Source organism: Acanthochromis polyacanthus, chromosome 23, assembly GCF_021347895.1.
Source record: "Acanthochromis polyacanthus isolate Apoly-LR-REF ecotype Palm Island chromosome 23, KAUST_Apoly_ChrSc, whole genome shotgun sequence".
Lineage (NCBI taxonomy): Eukaryota > Metazoa > Chordata > Actinopteri > Pomacentridae > Acanthochromis > Acanthochromis polyacanthus.
Genome location: NC_067135.1, coordinates 18528229 through 18545129, shown reverse-complemented (window position 1 = coordinate 18545129; position 16901 = coordinate 18528229). Strand labels below are relative to the sequence as shown.

General features: G+C 40.0%; 1 protein-coding gene and 1 non-coding gene across 5 annotated transcripts; both read left to right on the top strand.

The window, feature by feature from the left end:
- The first annotated feature begins 534 nt into the window (after positions 1 to 534).
- trnar-ucu (transfer RNA arginine (anticodon UCU)) lies at positions 535 to 625 on the top strand. The gene is given in 2 exon segments: positions 535 to 571; positions 590 to 625. It is a non-coding gene; the product is annotated as a tRNA-Arg (tRNA).
- Positions 626 to 958: 333 nt separating this feature from the next.
- Positions 959 to 16370, top strand: LOC110965183 (oxysterol-binding protein 1-like). Of its 4 annotated transcripts, XM_051943694.1 has the most exons (17): positions 960 to 1302; positions 2293 to 2465; positions 2868 to 3076; positions 3199 to 3367; positions 3662 to 3773; positions 4009 to 4192; positions 4896 to 5013; positions 6885 to 6942; positions 7068 to 7232; positions 10185 to 10430; positions 11608 to 11728; positions 11984 to 12087; positions 13101 to 13196; positions 14047 to 14234; positions 14343 to 14578; positions 14690 to 14728; positions 14830 to 16370. In XM_051943694.1, the coding sequence occupies exons 2-17, from the start codon at positions 2329 to 2331 to the stop codon at positions 14970 to 14972; spliced, it is 2325 nt and encodes a 774-aa protein (XP_051799654.1). In that variant the 5' UTR covers positions 960 to 1302; positions 2293 to 2328; the 3' UTR covers positions 14973 to 16370. The 4 variants fall into 4 exon arrangements, with proteins under 4 accessions (XP_051799653.1, XP_051799652.1, XP_051799654.1 ...); XM_051943693.1 differs by having other exon boundaries at positions 959 to 1215; positions 14690 to 16370; XM_051943692.1 differs by having other exon boundaries at positions 959 to 1302; positions 14690 to 16370.
- The last annotated feature ends 531 nt before the right edge of the window (positions 16371 to 16901 follow it).

The window sequence follows — 16901 nt, the reverse complement described above, 5'->3', positions numbered from 1 at the left end:
GATTGTTGTTTTAATAAAATGGGCTGGTTTCTGTGCTTTCATTTTTTTTCATTTTTTCCTCCTATTATTCTTATTCAGTTAAATAATTACTTCACCCAACAATATAACTTTTAACATCTGCACATGCCAGAACCAAGCTATGTCAATAGATGACAATAATCCGTATATTTTTCACAGTCTTTATTTTTTCTATCCTTAGTTTCGCTCTGAATCAAATTTATATCTTACACTACTTCCTATCATTTATATTTACTGATCAAAATTGTCATAAATAATTTGGAACGAGCGGGACTCGATTGTGTGTCCTTGCAAGTATTTTTAGAAACTCCTTGGTAGTCTAGAGAAGCTAATGTGCGCTGGTTTGAGTCGTCAGCGCCACCCAATGTTAAACAGAGCGCTAAACAAATATACTTCAACGTGAAGCCGTATTCTGAAGCAGGTGACGTAAACAACAACAACAACAACCTTCGTACATCCAAGCGTCAATGATTTGTAGAAACTCCATATCCCGTAGAGAGCACGTATGCAACAGGTGGCTCCGTGGCGCAATGGATAGCGCATTGGACTTCTAGGTAAAAATAACAAAGATATTCAAAGGTTGTGGGTTCGAGTCCCACCGGAGTCGCATTTTGACAGCGATACAACAAATTGGCTACATTTATTGAACCGATCTCATTTACTTTGCTCCAGATTAAACTACAGAAAATAGCATGTTCAAAAATGACACTTATCTGAAAATGTACCGTTACAATAACAGACAAACAGATACATCAGCATATATTATTACATGTCACTGTCCTTTAGTCGAGATTAATAATATGAATTGTTATACTTCGTGGCAAATATAGATCCTAATATTTTACGATTACTTTGAAAACAAACCCATAAAGCGTTGGGAGCAGCTGGCTTGACATAGCCAATGGGAAAACGATATAGCGAGCAATAGCTGCTTGTTTCTACACGAACCACAATCCTGTTGCACCGGATGTAGCCAACGAGCTAACGCTAGGCTAGTTAGGTGTAGCTAGCTTTAGATAATTGACAGTGTACGCAGCTGTAGAATGGACGTCATACACGCAGCTATTGAAGGATAGTAATAAAAGCTGGTGTTACTTTATTTCACTTCTACATTGCTGTTGTCGTCGGCATCTTCGATTTAGTTGTTTTCATCATTAGCGGTCCCGTGTTGCTCTGTTAGCCAGTTAGCCTCCTCAGGTAGGTGCAGCTGTGTATGGGTGTCTGACTTAGCAGTGACTTCACCGGCAGTCTGGTTGCCTGATCTCGCATTTTGGACACGTCAAGGTAAACAGTTAGCCATTGCCGAGTTTGAAAGCCAGCGAGTGAAGTAACGATTGCTTAGCGGCGTGTTTTGCGCACACTGCATTGTAAATTCGTACATGCCACCCGGTGAACTTAAAACAAACGTGTCAGTTTGTGTTTCTTCATATTAGCTCATGTTAGCAGTAAGTTATCACATAGACTCCCGCTTAGCTTTACTGTGGCTAATGTCGGCTAGCTTCTGGTGTCAAGTTCTACAGTATGTTAAGAGCTTCATCAAGCTTATGTTGTTGTCGTCTGTTTTTGGTGTTGTTTCTTTTGTTTCGGGACAGTTGTCACATTTCTCGAGAAGATAATTAGAATGACTGCTTTTAACATGTTTGAATGACTGTTCATCCATAATATCTCATACATTAAATCAAATGTGCAGACTTTCACTAAGATGTTTACTAGTCAGTCTCTCTTTCAGTAGCATCTGCTTCAGGTTTAAACCCTATTTATGTTTTGTCAGCAGTGAATCTGCTTTGATTCCTCCGTTACCCTTTGACCAAGCATACCTCACTCAAAGATCAACTTTCGCAACCAATATTAATATAGTTTGAAATGTTGAGATAGTTCAGCAAGAGAGTAGGTCTGGAGCTGACTAAGAGATATTGCTATATAAAAGTAATACAACATATTAACAGTTAAAATGCTGTTTATTTTCTTAGAAAATATTTGTGACAGGTTGTCTGAAAAATAGGAAATTAAATTTGCAAACTTAGGTGTTTTCTGTTGTTCAACCATCAGTCTGAAATCCAAAGCTATTCAGATTATAATTACTGAAAAACAGTGAATGCTTACAGTTGTGAAGCTAGAACAACCAAATGTGCACCATTTTTGCTCTTAAAATAACTTTATCAAAATGGTTGTCTGTTCATTTAGTGTTGACAAACAGTTGCTTCAGTCTTGCACAAAACATTCAGTCTTGTCATGTAAATGTTAAGGTTTTGAATTTTTTTTCTTCCCTTCAAGGTTCCGCAAATTTGTATCTTTGTTTTGGGGGGTGTGATGTCGGAACCCAAGACCCCCACTCCCACCCCTGCTGGCGACACATACAAAGGATGGGTGTTCAAATGGACTAATTACATCAAGGGATATCAGCGGAGGTGGTTCGTCCTGAGCAATGGACTGTTGTCGTACTATAGGTACGCTTTCTTGTAGAACCCAGATGGCAAAAAGGAAAGCTATAGCCTTGATCATGTCTCGAGATAAATTACAACCAGCTAATTGTAAATAAAGCTTGGGTCGATCTGCCTCAATTTATTGAGTTTACATTCTTATTTTAGTGAAACCTGCCTCTCTGATTCAGCAAAATTAATGCTGTAGTCACTGAACACAATCCAGCTACTGTGCTGTTGTGATAACAATGAATCAAGACATCTTGCTATGACATTCCCTTTACATCTGTCTCTAAAATGCTGCCAGCTCTAAATTCAAGCTTTGTTTCACTCACATTTTAAAGCCAATGACGATTATAATTAAGGGCTCTTTTTTCTGTTTGGTTACATTTTTTCTGATATATAAACTCAAGTCATTTTAATTTTTAGGACCCAGGCAGAGATGGGTCACACATGTCGGGGCACAATCAACTTAGCAACAGCGACTATCACTGTAGACGATGCCTGCAACTTTGTCATCTCCAACGGCGGGGCGCAGACGTATCACCTGAAGGCCAGCTGTGAGGTGGAACGTCAGCGCTGGATCACTGCCCTCGAGCTGGCCAAAGCCAAAGCGGCCCGCATGCAGGCCGAGTCAGGTAAAACATACATGGGAGGTGACGACAACAGGCGGAAGAAAAAAGAAAAACAGTGTTCTCATCAGTTGAGTGACAGATGTTGCTCTGTGAAAGCATTTCTAAGCTGCATTACCTGTTAACAGACGACTCCGGCGACGACTTCTCTCTGTCATCCCCACCGGCGGCGCCTGGACAAGGCGGAGGGTCGCAAAATTCCGAAGTCCAGTCTGCTCTCAGAACACTGGGCAGCAAGGTGGAGGATCTCAGCACGTGCAACGACCTGATCTCGAAGCATGGCTCTGCCCTCCAGAGGTCAGACTTTAACATTCTTTTGCTCGGTTTGTGTTTTACGTCTTAGGCAAGAGTCTAAGGACTGTCTCACGAGTCTTCTATTTTAATTTGCAAATAAGTGATCCAAGACTCAAACATGCACACACTAACATTCTAAAACATTTCTAAAAATATGACTATGATTTAGAGATTCAGTTGCCAAATTTAGGTGTTTTGCCGAAGAGACTGCTTTTAACGGACAGTAAAAAAACAAGTTATATTAGTAAACTCAACAGCAGGCATATTGATTAAAATGGTCCAAATTGTTTATTTCAGATCTTTATCAGAGCTGGACAGTTTACGTCTGACTGGAGAGGCTGGGGATAAGATTCGTCAGGTGACAGAAAGGGCCACGCTGTTCCGCATCACCTCTAATGCCATGATTAATGTAAGTGTCCCCTTCTTCTTCAGTATTTGTATGTATGTGCCTTAATACTCAGTCAAGGAGTTGTGCGACAATCAACTCAAAAACGGACGCACAGATTTGGATCAAATTTTCAGGGAAGGTCAGAAATGACACGAGGACCAAGTTCACTTTGTAGGCCACACTAGCTGGTCAAAATTGCTCATACTCATTGAACTTTGCTTTTGAGACGCTCTCGTGTTGATGTTTTGCTCCGCAGGCGTGCCGAGACTTCCTTGCGTTGGCTCAGGCTCACAGTAAGCGATGGCAGAAGGCCTTGCAGGCAGAACGGGAGCAAAGAGTGAGGCTGGAGGAGACTTTAGAACAACTGGCCAAACAGCACAATCACTTGGAGCGAGCATTTAGAGGGGCTGCACAGGTTAATGCTAGTGCAGACAATAAAAGTAAGTTGATGGATGCATATTTCTATTTCTTTCTTCCTCCTTTGTACGCTGAAAACTCTGGCTGTAAAGTTATCTGACACGTCACTTATGAAAGTGAATGTCTAATCCTGAGAATTTCAGTAAAAAGCAGCTTCTTTGTAGTTCTTCAAGGCATTTATCCTCTTATCCAAGAGGCTTCTTCAGTTCACAAAGTACAGTAGCACAGTGGATAAACTGAAGAAGCCTCCTGAATGAGAGATGAATGTCTTTCAAGTCCGAAAAGAGAACTCCAGTTTCTTTTCACTGAAGCTTTTAGGATGAACTAGTCTTGGATTTTTCAGTATCTATACAGTCATGATTGATTATTGCTTCCCAATGCTGTGAACCATCTTAAAACCCTTCACGTTCAACCAAAAATAACCTGCAATTCTGTTATATGGAAGGTTTTCATAGCAAAAATATTAAAAATTACCTAATTCCAACAATTCCAACAGATTCTGCTGTTTTCCTTTCACAATTTATCTTTTATAAGCCAAACAATTAATTCATTCAATGAGAAAATGGTGTTTTGCAGCTGTATTGCTGGCAATTGTTGCTGCCATTCAAGCTTTCTCACCTCAAGGACAAAACATTTGGAATACAAAAATCTGAATTTCAGTGAGAAGGGGGCTTCATTATAATTGGTAAATACATTTTCAAAGCCTAATCAATTGTTTCTGTTAAGGTGTTGCCGGGCCAGGAAAAGGTGAAGCCAGCGATGAGGACGATGATAATGAGTTTTTTGATGCCATGGAGGAAGCACCAGAGTTTATCACTGTACCTGCAGACCCTCAGTTCCACAAGTCAGTGTCATGTCTTTAATCACATGCAAATGATTACTAGTCATGCACCATATATACTACAGCCATGGCCATAAGTTTGGACACAGCATGACTGACTATGTCTGTTTTGATGTCTATTACAGAACATAACTAATATTTTTTGACAGCACCAGTTTAATTAGTCAACAAATCAACAAGGGATATAATATTATCAATAAATTCCAACAACTGGAACAACTTTGTTCCCTAAACATAATATTAGAAGAAAATAACAAAAAAATGCAGTACTTTCACAACAGGATTTGGTAAGAATAACAAAGTGACACCAAACTCTTTTGATGTTTTTTTAAATATGAAACTTAACATAGTTCTCAGGAGTTGTGTACTGTATTGTAAGTGACAATTTTGTGGTATTTTCTAAGATTCACAAGCCTCATGGTACTTGTGTCCAAACTTATGGCCATGGCTGTACTGTTCACAAGTTTGGGATCACCCAGATAATTTCATGTTTTCCCAGAAAACTCATATTTTTATTCATGTGCTAGCATAATTGCACAAAGGTTTTCTAATCATCAATGAGCCTTTCAACACCGTTAGCTAACACAATGTAGCATTAGAACACAGGAGTGATGGTTGCTGGAAATGTTCCTCTGTACCCCTATGGAGATATTCCATTAAAAATCAACCTTTTCCAGCTAGAATAGTCATTTACCACATTAACAATGTCCAGACTGGATTTCTGCTTCATTTAATGTTATCTTCAGTGAAAAAAAGCTTTTATTTCAAAAATAAGACATTTCTTTGTGACCCCAAACTTTTGAACTATAATGTATATCAAAGCAGTCTTGAGTTTTCAATGACTCCTACAGCTCTTCATTTTGTATTATGGAGTAACAAGTAGCACGTGTCTTCGTCACAAAATACAATCATGCATTTTGGTCCTTTCATAGATTTATTATAGGTCTTCTGGAAATATGACTAAATCTGCTGCGTCAAAAAAAATGCATCCAGCACCTTGAATTATCAGTTGTGCCAATCAGGTGGTGAATAATTACAATTAGCTGTAGCTGCTGACTTTATGGACTTTACACAGGGAAGTCACTAGGAGCCATGCCAAAAACAGTTCAGATCTGAAAATCAACTGTGCAACTGTGTTTGTAAGTATAAAGTTCATGGCACAGTTGTGTCACTGCCACGATCAGGAAGAACTGCAAGCTGAGAGACAGTTAGTCAGGGTGGTCTAGAGTCAACGAAGAATCGCCAAAAATGAGCTCTGCAGTGAATTAGAAGTGGTTTAAACACCAGTGTCAGTGTCCACAGTTCAGTGTGTTTTCCATCACTGCTGCAAGAAGGAAACCCTAAATCCAGAAACAGCTCCTCAGAGCTTGACTGAAGTTTGCTGCTGGTCACATGGACACAGAAAAAGTCTTCTGTAGGACATTTCTGTGGTCAGATGAAACAAAAGTTGAGCTATTTTACCACAGTGATAAAAAATATGTTTGGAGGAGAGACAAGGAGGACATTAACTCCAAGAATGCCATAACTACCATCAAGCATGGCGGTGGTAGTATCATGCTGTGTTTCGCTGCTAGTGGAGCTGGTGCTTTACACAAAGTAAATGAAGTAAGGATTACCTCATATTCTTCAGAAAGACCTAATGTCTAAGAGGACATTGACCCCAAACACACATCAAAAGGTGTCTGTTTATTCATTCAGCACCTGTATGTTGCGTACTTCAGTCATATAGATTTCTTTTCTTTCGCTTCGCTTGTGCAGTCATTCGGTTAAGGTCTGTTTAACCACACTACCTTCCTTTTCCTTGTATGTTTATCAGACCTCTTGAGCTAGAAACCTTCCACACATTTACAGAATATTTCTTTTCTCTCTTCCAGACGGTCAAGCAGTAGTGTCAGCGGCTTCAACAGTGAAATGTGCCCTGACGATCAATCAGTAAGTGCCATTCTGGTCTCTGTCAGAAGACTGGGTGGAATTTTCTTGAATAGCCAAGCATCGGCTTCATTATTTCCAGAGGCTTTTGTTCGTGCTGTTTCTTGATAGAGGTTTCTTTGTTTTAGCTAAATGAGGAGCCTCTTGCAATGAACCAAGAGTCCCCCTCTCTGGAGCTGGTGCCCTTGAAGAAGAGACGGACACGTATCCCAGACAAACCCAATTACTCCCTCAACCTTTGGAGTATAATGAAGAACTGCATCGGCAAAGAGCTCTCCAAGATCCCCATGCCTGTGAGTATTCCTCGCAGAATTTAATGGCCTCTGCATTAGAAGCTAGCTAGCAGTGCGGGGCTGCAGCTTTGGCTTTTTGTTTGCTCGCTGGAAAACGGCTTTTTCAAACGGTGGGAAAGGTGTGTTGTTTTTTTCCGTACGAATCTTGCAATGGATGCTGCCCAGAGGGGTGTGCACTGTGAAGCAAGTTTGACATATCCAGGCTTAGATCCGCAAGAAAACCAAAAGCCCCAGTCAGAGATAATGGGCATGAAGATGGAGGTCATCAGCTTTCTGGCAGCTGCACTTTAGCATCATACATTTTAAATGTGATCTTGAAGAAGTGCATTTAGGTAGCAGTGTTCCATCATGAAGCCAAATCAAAGTGGACTAAATGTTAATCGTTGAGTCTTTGCTCTGATAAATACATAATGACTAATCAGTTTTCTTATCTGTCTGACTAATGGTATGAAATGGTCTTGGCAGAAAATCAGGGCCAAGCATAAAAACATATTTCACATATTTCCCATGGCTATGTGACGCATATAAGTGTGTGATACTGAAACTGTGCAATTTAATTCAGTGGTATTGGTGCCGTACAGCTCTATAGATTTGAGGATAAGTTACCATGGTGATCTACCACAGTGGCACTGAGAAACCTGACCTTAAGCTCAACATGCCTCTCCAAACCATTCATTTTGCTTTGTAGCAGGCCACTCTGCTGTTTCTGGAGCTTTAGAAATCTGACCCTTCTCTGACATCCACTTCTATAATAGACTTAAGTTTTGTAGCTGGAAACCGTGAAAACAACACAGCAATGGCTAAAAGTGAAGAGAAACCTAAAATTTTATCGCGCAATATGAAATAAGTTACAATGCCATAAATCATCCATGCATTCATTTTCATCCACTTATCTGGGGTTGGGTTGTGGGGGCAGCTGATTAAACAGGTTTACCAAGTCTGTCTGGCAGCCTTACCTGCCATCAGCTCCAACTCACCACCAGGTGGTGTCAGTTGACTGCTCCTCTCTACACCTGAGTGTCTGAGACGTACTGCTGCAGGTCTGATAACACGTCTACAAAGCTGATCATGGACCTTTGGCCTAAGGTGCTCAGGTAACACGTAGACATATGAGCCTTATGTGTGAACAAGATGTTCCTTCTGGCCAATTCATAACTGGCACAGAAGCCCAACAACAGAACCCCACTTGAGTTCAGATCAGGAAGGCCCAGCCTGCGTCTCAATCCTGTCAGAAGGCTTTGACAGGATTCATCATTTTCAATGTCTTTTACTTAGATATGTGCTTTTATTGTGGTAGATAATGTACAATATCCTATTTTGTGCAGTCACTCGCTGGCCTTGTTACTGAGAAAGATCATAGCGGAAGAAATGCATGCTTTATGAATTCTTTTTGAAAACTTTATAACAGTGGTGTCAAACATGTGCCACCCACGCCAAAACCGACCCACCAGAAGGTCCAGTCCGGCCCGCAGGATGACTTTAAAATGAGTAAAAATTAGAGAAGACATTAACTGCAGTTTGTAAATTCGTAAAACTGTAAATTTAAAATAATACCCAGATCATGACAAGTTGTTTTGATCGTAAAGTAAAATACTACATTGCTCTTTTGTGATTTAGTGTCTCATTTTTGTAATGTTTTTGTTGTGTTTTGTCTTTTTACACCTACTTTTATCATCAGTTTCACGTTTTTGCCGTTTTGTATTTCCATTTTGTGCCACTTTTTTTTCTCTTCTCATTTTGGTTGTTTTGTGTTTTCCTTCATTCATTATCGTTTTTGCCATTTTGTTTCTCACTTTTATAATTTTTGTCTCATTTGTGTCCATTTTTTTTTGCTACTCTAACTTTTTTGTCTTATTTTTTTGTCTCTTTTTTTGTTTTGTCTCATTTTTTTGTCACTTGTTTCTCGCTTTCATTATGTGTCTGTTTTTTAAATGTCTTGTTTTTGTTGGTTTTTTTTGTCTTTTTTTTTTAAGTAAATACCATATCGTTCAGTTCCAGATATGTGTGACTAAACGTTTTGTTCCTTTGTAAACACTCTGTGGTCTGGAAGTTGTAATGTGTAAATGATAAACTGAGGCATATTGTTGAAATTGAACATATTTTTCTTAACAAATTTCAGTTTCTTTGTAATGTTTTGTCAAAAAAAAAAAAGAGAATTCCTTAAATGTGAACATTTTCAGAATGTATTTCTTTTGCTGCGATTTTACTGCTGCGGTAGCCTAGCCACACTAGACGACCCACGGCAATGAATTTAATTCTCTGCCAGGGTAGGTCTCGTTACCCTCCATAAGGCTCGAGGCTGGATTCTCCTAAAACTGGCTGGACCAATCACCATGAAGTGTAGAGTCAGAAGGCGGGCGTAACTAAGTGATGACAGAGGTGTGACGATTCTGACAGAAACAACCGGAAACAACTAGCCTAGCCGCGCTAGACAACCCACGGCAACAAATTTAATTCTCTGCCAGGGTCGACAACAAAAACGACAACAGTCGTTGAGCTCCATTAGCACCGACTCTGAATAATCTTTCTGTTAACATGTCTGTAATATGCTTGAGCTTCACCCATTGACTGTATAAATAAGGCTTCACCGAACTCCCGCATCCTCTGATTTCCGGCGCTCTAGGAGCCTATTCGTTGCGCTGATTGGTTGTATACCTACCCAATTGCTGCAGAGTGATTTGATAGACAACCTTTGAGCCCGCCTCCCTCCCTGTCGAGCGTGCCTAGACCCTTGTGCCTTCAGAAACATGGGTCTAGCGTGGCTAGGCTACTGCTCCGGCCCACTCGAGATCAAATTAGGCTGCATGTGACCGCCTGAGCTAAAATGAGTTTGACACCCCTGCTTTATAATTACTCCTTAGAGTTGGTATATGTTTCTTTACTAACTGTTAATGTCATCTTGTGCAAACATAAATATTCAGACTAAATATTATGAATGAATTTCCTCTCTAGGTAAACTTCAATGAGCCTATTTCCATGCTGCAGCGGTTGTCAGAGGACCTCGAGTACCACGAGCTGCTGGATAAGGCCGCAAAGTGTCAGAGCTCTCTGGAGCAGATGTGCTACGTGGCTGCCTTCTCCGTGTCCTCTTACTCTACCACTGTCCACCGCACAGGAAAGCCCTTTAACCCGCTGCTGGGGGAGACGTACGAGCTGGATCGCCAGAGAGAGAGCGGCTACCGCTCGCTGTGTGAGCAGGTGAAAGAAAGATACCGAGGGCTTTGAAGAAGGAAGTGAAACTGAACGAGGGATGAGTGTCAGGAAGGACGACTCTATAAATCCCAGTAGCTCAGCATTTGGAAAGAAATGTGCTTCCTTTATTTTTTATTTGACGCTTTCGGGCATGCAGTTGCTATAGGGAACTTGAATTTGTGAGTCAAAGCAGGAATAGAAAAGCAGAGATTAGAAGAGCAGTGGTTTCAGATGTTTTTTGCGTGCATGTGGAGCCCTCAGGTGGTGAACAGTGTTTATTGCAAGAAAAAATAGTGCGATCTGATTTTTTTTTTCTTTTTTAAAACCTATTGTCTTCATTTACAGGCATCGAAAAAAATGTTTCCTTGTCTGGAAAAAAATCCAAAAATTCAGCAAAAAAATCCCCCAAATTTGTGACAATTTGCAAAACCTTCAGGAAGAAAATTCCAATAATTTCTTAAAAGTCTTATTTTTAAAAAAATCCTCCAAATTTGTCAAGAAAATGCTTGTAAATATTTTTTAAAAAATAGTAAAAATCTTCCCAAAAAATCCTAAAAATATCTCAAATGATTACATACATATCAGTAATTTTCTTTAAGAACATTCACATAAAAATCAACCAAAATCCAGCGAATTTCGCTGGATTTTGGTTGATTTTTATGTGAATGTTCTTAAACATTTTTTTCCACATTTCTTTTTTTCCACCAAAAAATGTTCAGATTTCCCAAAAATTTCACTGTGAAAATCATTTTCCCCCCCCCCACATTTTCAAACCTTAAAACGGGTCAGTTTTGACTTAAAAACACACTAAGCCGTATTTTTTTTTGAAGTTGTTTGAATTGGTTGCGGTGCGCCCAGAAAGGATTACTCATGGAGGAAGACATGGAATAGAGGCTTAAGGCTGTGCTTGTGATGTTTATATGTAAACCCACACAATCTGATTGTGCTCATAATCAGTCACAAAGGCTGCATGAGATTCAGCAACAAAATCTTATTGGATATGAGTTGTATAATTGGATTTACGATTTTGACCCGCTGCTGCGGCGTAACCAGTTTTTCATGTGTCTGATAAAATATGTGTCACAGCTGTTGTGAGACCCGACGCCGAGAAACCACAGCATTCACACCTTGATGCCTCGGGCCATGCTCTTTGATTGAACCGAGCTCTTTTCATTTTTCTCAGGTGAGCCATCACCCTCCTGCAGCGGCGCATCATGCGATATCTGATCGTGGTTGGACTCTGAGGCAGGAAATCACAGTTGCCAGCAAGTTCAGAGGGAAATACCTGTCAATTATGCCATTAGGTAAGAAAGATCCTGGGCCCGATTCAAGCATGCCGAGCATGCTTTGAAATCGTTTTATTGTTTAGACTGAGGGTGTGATACAGGCATTGGAATTATTCCGTGGAACTGAACACAAAGGGAACGCACAAACCAATGTTCAGAATGTTCTTACCTGTGACTAAACAAAGGAATGTAACATTAAGCATGATCAAAGTATTAAGTAGTGATTATCTTTTTATTTATTTATTAATATCTGGATTTCCTCTTTCCTTGCAGGCACAATTCATGCAAGCTTTGAGAAGAGCAACAATCACTACACATGGAAGAAGGTTACCACTACAGTGCACAACATTATTGTAGGAAAGCTGTGGATTGATCAGGTGAGGCCGATCGATGCGTGCAAACGGGAAATGATTGATTCATTTAGGCTCATTTTATTTTTGTGTTTTGAGCTCTTCAGTGCGTTTTCTCACAGTGGATCTTCACCTGTGTGACTTTGCGGTGCACAGCCTCCTTTGTGTTTCGGGGTCATTTGCAATGCTTTTAAAGCACTGACTCCTTGGAAACTTTTACACTTCATCAGTTTGGCGTCTGATGCAGCCAGAAACTACTGATGCAGTTACCTAGTAATACAGGAAAAGAAAACCAGCTGCAATAAATTTAAGAATTTTTGGAAAGAAGTAAATTACACCATGCGTTGATGTCAGTTAATATCAAGTCATTTTTGCTTCATCAGTTATGCAGACTAATTGTGGTAGCCCTCAGTTATATTTTACATTCAGTTTTTCATGTTTAAATTTTAGATTTCACAAAAAAAAGTAATGTTTTGAGAACGCAGTTTAGAATACTCCACACTGCATTTCACCTCACATATTTTTAGACAGATTAAGCTAATCAAAGTAATTAAGCATCAACATGCAAAGGTTTCACAATGTAGTTATCATCCTACTGTCTTAACCCTCGTGTTGTCCTTACCAAGTCCAAAAATTCAGAAAAAAATTCCCCAAATGTATAAAAATTTGCAAACTCTTCAGGAAGAAAATTCCTGAAAAGTTTCCCTCAAAAGTTTTATTTTTTTAAATAAAAAAATCCCCAAATTTGACAGCGAAATTCACTGGATTTTGGTTGATTTTTTTTTTCTGAATGTTCTTAAACATTTTTTTTATTTGTTTTTTCCACCAAAAAAATGTTCAAAAATTTCCTAAAAAATTTTTTGAACATTTGGAAGTTTTCACTGTGAATATATATATATATATATATATATATATATATATATATATATATTTTTCCCACATTTTTAAAACTTTAAAAGGGGTCAATTTGCCCCACAGGACGACGGTAGGGTTCAGTAGAAATTGAACTTCCTTCACTATAAAATCTGTTTCCATTCCAGTCTGGAGAGATAGACGTTGTGAACCACACCACAGGAGACCGCTGCCACTTGAAGTTTGCTCCTTACAGCTACTTCTCCAGAGACATAGCAAGAAAGGTGAGAAAACTGCCAAAACCTGTGATGGTTCAGGTCTTTGTCAGAGGTGCATTCTGAAAATTTGGTTCAGCAGGTTTTAATTTGTCCCATCCCTAAACACACCCGCTGTGTAATAACTTCTCGGTGTTGTGCACAGTTTACAACTTCATTGTGTACCTGTTTTTACTCCGCCAAGGAACGCAGCGAAGTTATGTGACGATCGGCATCAGTTTGTCTGTCTGTTAGCAACATTACTCAAAAGCAGACTAAGGGATTTGGATAAAATTTTCAGGGAAGGTCAGAAATGACACAAGGACCAAGTGATTAGATTTTGGCAGTGATGCAGCTTATAGTCTGGATCCACGGATTTGCTAAATATTTCAGTATCATTGCGAGATAGCGCCACGGTGTCACTGTAACCATGACAACAAATGAACACTACATCAGCGGCCTGCTGATGATCACAGGAGTGCGATCCTACTACAAGTCGACCTCTGCTTATCTGTTAAAAATGATGCAATGAACAATTGATTAAATTGTCGAGGTGTTTCCAAGTCCCATCAATTCCCACCGCCTGCTACATATTTAGATCACATGATTCGGTATCCATACATAACGTACACATGCATAACACACACCTGTGCTCTGCGCAAGGCCATTTTTTATTTAAGATTTCATCCGTCAAAAATCATACGACTGAGCAGCATTGGTGGAGTACTGCCCTCTCTCTGTAATGTATTTTCATTTTCTACATTTCTTTTTCTAGCGTTAGTGGGCCAATAAAAGACTTCTTTTGACTATTTTTTTTTCTTTTGACGAGTCTCGCTTTAGTCGTCTGTTTCAGTCAACGCTCTGCCTCTTGTGCGTTCAGGTGACAGGTGTGGTGATGGACAAAGACGGCAAAGCCCACTACGTGCTCTCAGGCACGTGGGACGAGAAGATGGAGTTCTCCAGGGTGATGCAGAGCAGCCGAGGAGGAGAGAACGGCACAGAGGGCAAGCAGAAGACCGTCTATCAAACCCTCAAAGCCAGAGAGCTGTGGAGGAGGAACCCTTTACCGTGAGTCGTGTTTTGTTTTTCATTTATCTTTGCAGAAAATGTAAAAATGAAACAAGTATACCATTTAAAGCAACCGACCAATATGACTTTGTGCTTGTTTGACCACAGCGAGGGAGCAGAAACCATGTACTACTTCACCTCCCTGGCTCTGACCCTGAACGAGCCTGAGGAGGGCGTGGCGCCCACCGACAGCCGACGCCGACCCGACCAGCGTCTGATGGAGGACGGCCGCTGGGACGAGGCCAACTCGGAGAAGCAACGGCTGGAGGAGAAGCAGCGCAGCGCCCGGCGCGAGAGAGAGAGGGAAGCTGCCAGCCAGCGCACCTCCAGCCAGTCAGAAGAAGGTGAGAGTCAAATGTGGGAACGCGTCGCTTCTTTTGCATTCCTCTCTGCCTTGTATGGGAAAAATCTTGGAAATTAGGGGTAAAAAAATCGCCCCTTTTCTCTTCCAAAAGCTGTCGATGACGACTCTCATACTGATCCCTCCTTAAAAAGCAAGTATCCCTATTTTCATCTCTTTTCCTGTCACTTCCGTATGCTTCAGCTCCTGTTTTTCTGTCGAGATTTTTTTCCCCACAATGCTTCTCTCTTTCAGGTGCACTTCATGACAACTACCAGGCACTTTGGTTCGACCGCTGTGTGGACCAGATCACAGGTGAGCAGGTTCACATCTACAAGGGAGGCTACTGGGAGGAGAAGGAGCGTGGCAGCTGGGAGGGCTGCCCGGACATATTTTGACCTTAGCATTGACTACGAAGTGCCCCGATGAAACTGACCATCGAGCCGTCTTAAAAGTTCCCGACTACTCGTACGGCTGCTCCCCCTTCCAGTGGCTCTCTGTTCTAAGAGATCTCCAGGACGGTCACTGCTGTCAGATCAAGAGGGAGAGCAGGATTTTCCCTCCCTCCTTCCATATCGGTCCCCGTCTCCACCACTCTTAGCATCTACCCCTTTTTTTCTGTTACATATCTGAGAGAACTGGAATAAAAAAACATCTGGGCTTTGACAGGGTGGAGGAGATGAAATGAGCAGTGCTTCCAAGTCTATTGTCAGAAGAGGTTTCTGTTCTGCATCCACAGCATAGTCTGCTTTGGTGATCACTTTACAAAAAAAAAAAAGGGGGAGGGTAAAATCTGGTTAATATATACATTTATATATAATTATAATTAAAATTATTGTCAATATAATGTCAACTAGTGGCCTTTCAGACATTATTAAGGGTTTTTTGGTTGTTTTTTTCCTCTGATTTAGTGTCTTAATGTAATGAAATGAAGTTTCTAGTGTGCTTGTGTGTATGACTGCTTCTCTGCTCTTCCAACTCCACACACCAGGGACACTGTGCAGTGCATCGTGCTTCAAAATGATTGTCACACTGTCATTTTTTTAATAGTTCGCAGATTGTTTTTCCTAATCGTGACTTAATGGAAAAATCTGACGGTGTTACTATGAGTCCTGAACAGTTTTTCTCTTCGCCTTAGAAATGAGCAGCGTGCTCTCACTTGTACTGCACACATCACACACACACGAGTCCATTTACCTGCTGGAGCTGTTTATTTGAGCAAACATCAGTAACTTTGAGGAATCAAGTGGGGGGGAAGTGGCTCCAGATCTGCACAAATGTTTTTTCATGACTAAGAAAATCTGACATTGCTCCAATTTTATTCAATATTGATTAATGAAGTGACCCTTTTTCACTGTGTTCAAATAATATTTTGCCATTTTGCCGCAACGCCAGTGAGTTGGATTGCTGTAAAATGTTTTTAAAAAGAAAGAGTTCATACATATGCAAGTACACTTTGACACCAAAAACACGGTGTGTGTGTTTGTGTGCATGTGCGCACACTTCATAATTTTGTTTGTAAGTGTACTTAAAAATGAAGAATAAATACAGAATTTAAAAGCATTACAAATTATGTTTTTTAAATGTATAGAAAATCATACTATAGTAATGATAACTGTAAGGTAGTTTTTCTTGTATTTTTGGTTCCTCGTAACATTGGGGGAGGTTTGTCTTCATTTTCAGAAAAAAAAAGGGAGTTTGTGTGCTTCACTGAGAGGGGACACATGACATTGTTCAGTATTTTGTATTAACACAGAAAAAGAGAATCTGTAATAAATGCTATGATGTCAAACAAATGGCTTTTCATATTATTCTTACATTTCCCGTAGTTTTTAAGTAGGAAATACACGTGAACGTTTGCCAAAGCAGTTCTGAAGGAATTTGTGTCCTCATGGGATGATGTAAAAAAAAAAAAAACGAACCGAACACGAAAATCTGATTTTATGTAGAGTAGTTCATTTTATCACGCTATGTTAAAATTTTGTGTTGCACAAAGTCATTTTAAAGCAAATTACATCCTCAGGCATTTTTTTTAAAAACAAAGCTGAAAATCAAACTACTGAGCTTTTGTTTTTCTTTTTTTTCTTTTTAGTGATTTGTGATTCTCACCAGACAGCAAAGCTACAATCTTACAGAGAATGACGCATTATCGTTTGTTAAACTACCTAATAGTGTATGAAGACATTAAACACCTGCAGCATGCCCAATAATGCAATCCAAAAACATCGATGTATAATGCAGTAAATGTTCCCTGTCAATGTTTTAATATTATACAAGATGTCCATGAAGTATCTTTACAGTTTTAAGAAGTGATCACAAAGGCAGTT

What these genes read in the sequence shown, in the direction of transcription:
- LOC110965183 (XM_051943693.1), top strand. Translation starts at nt 2,329, where the DNA reads ATGTCGGAACCCAAGACCCCCACTCCCACCCCTGCTGGCGACACATAC. An exon ending in GCAGACCCTCAGTTCCACAA is followed by an intron (nt 5,014 to 6,884) that starts GTCAGTGTCATG and finishes TCTCTCTTCCAG; the next exon opens with ACGGTCAAGCAGTAGTGTCA. An exon ending in TGTGCCCTGACGATCAATCA is followed by an intron (nt 6,943 to 7,067) that starts GTAAGTGCCATT and finishes TCTTTGTTTTAG; the next exon opens with CTAAATGAGGAGCCTCTTGC.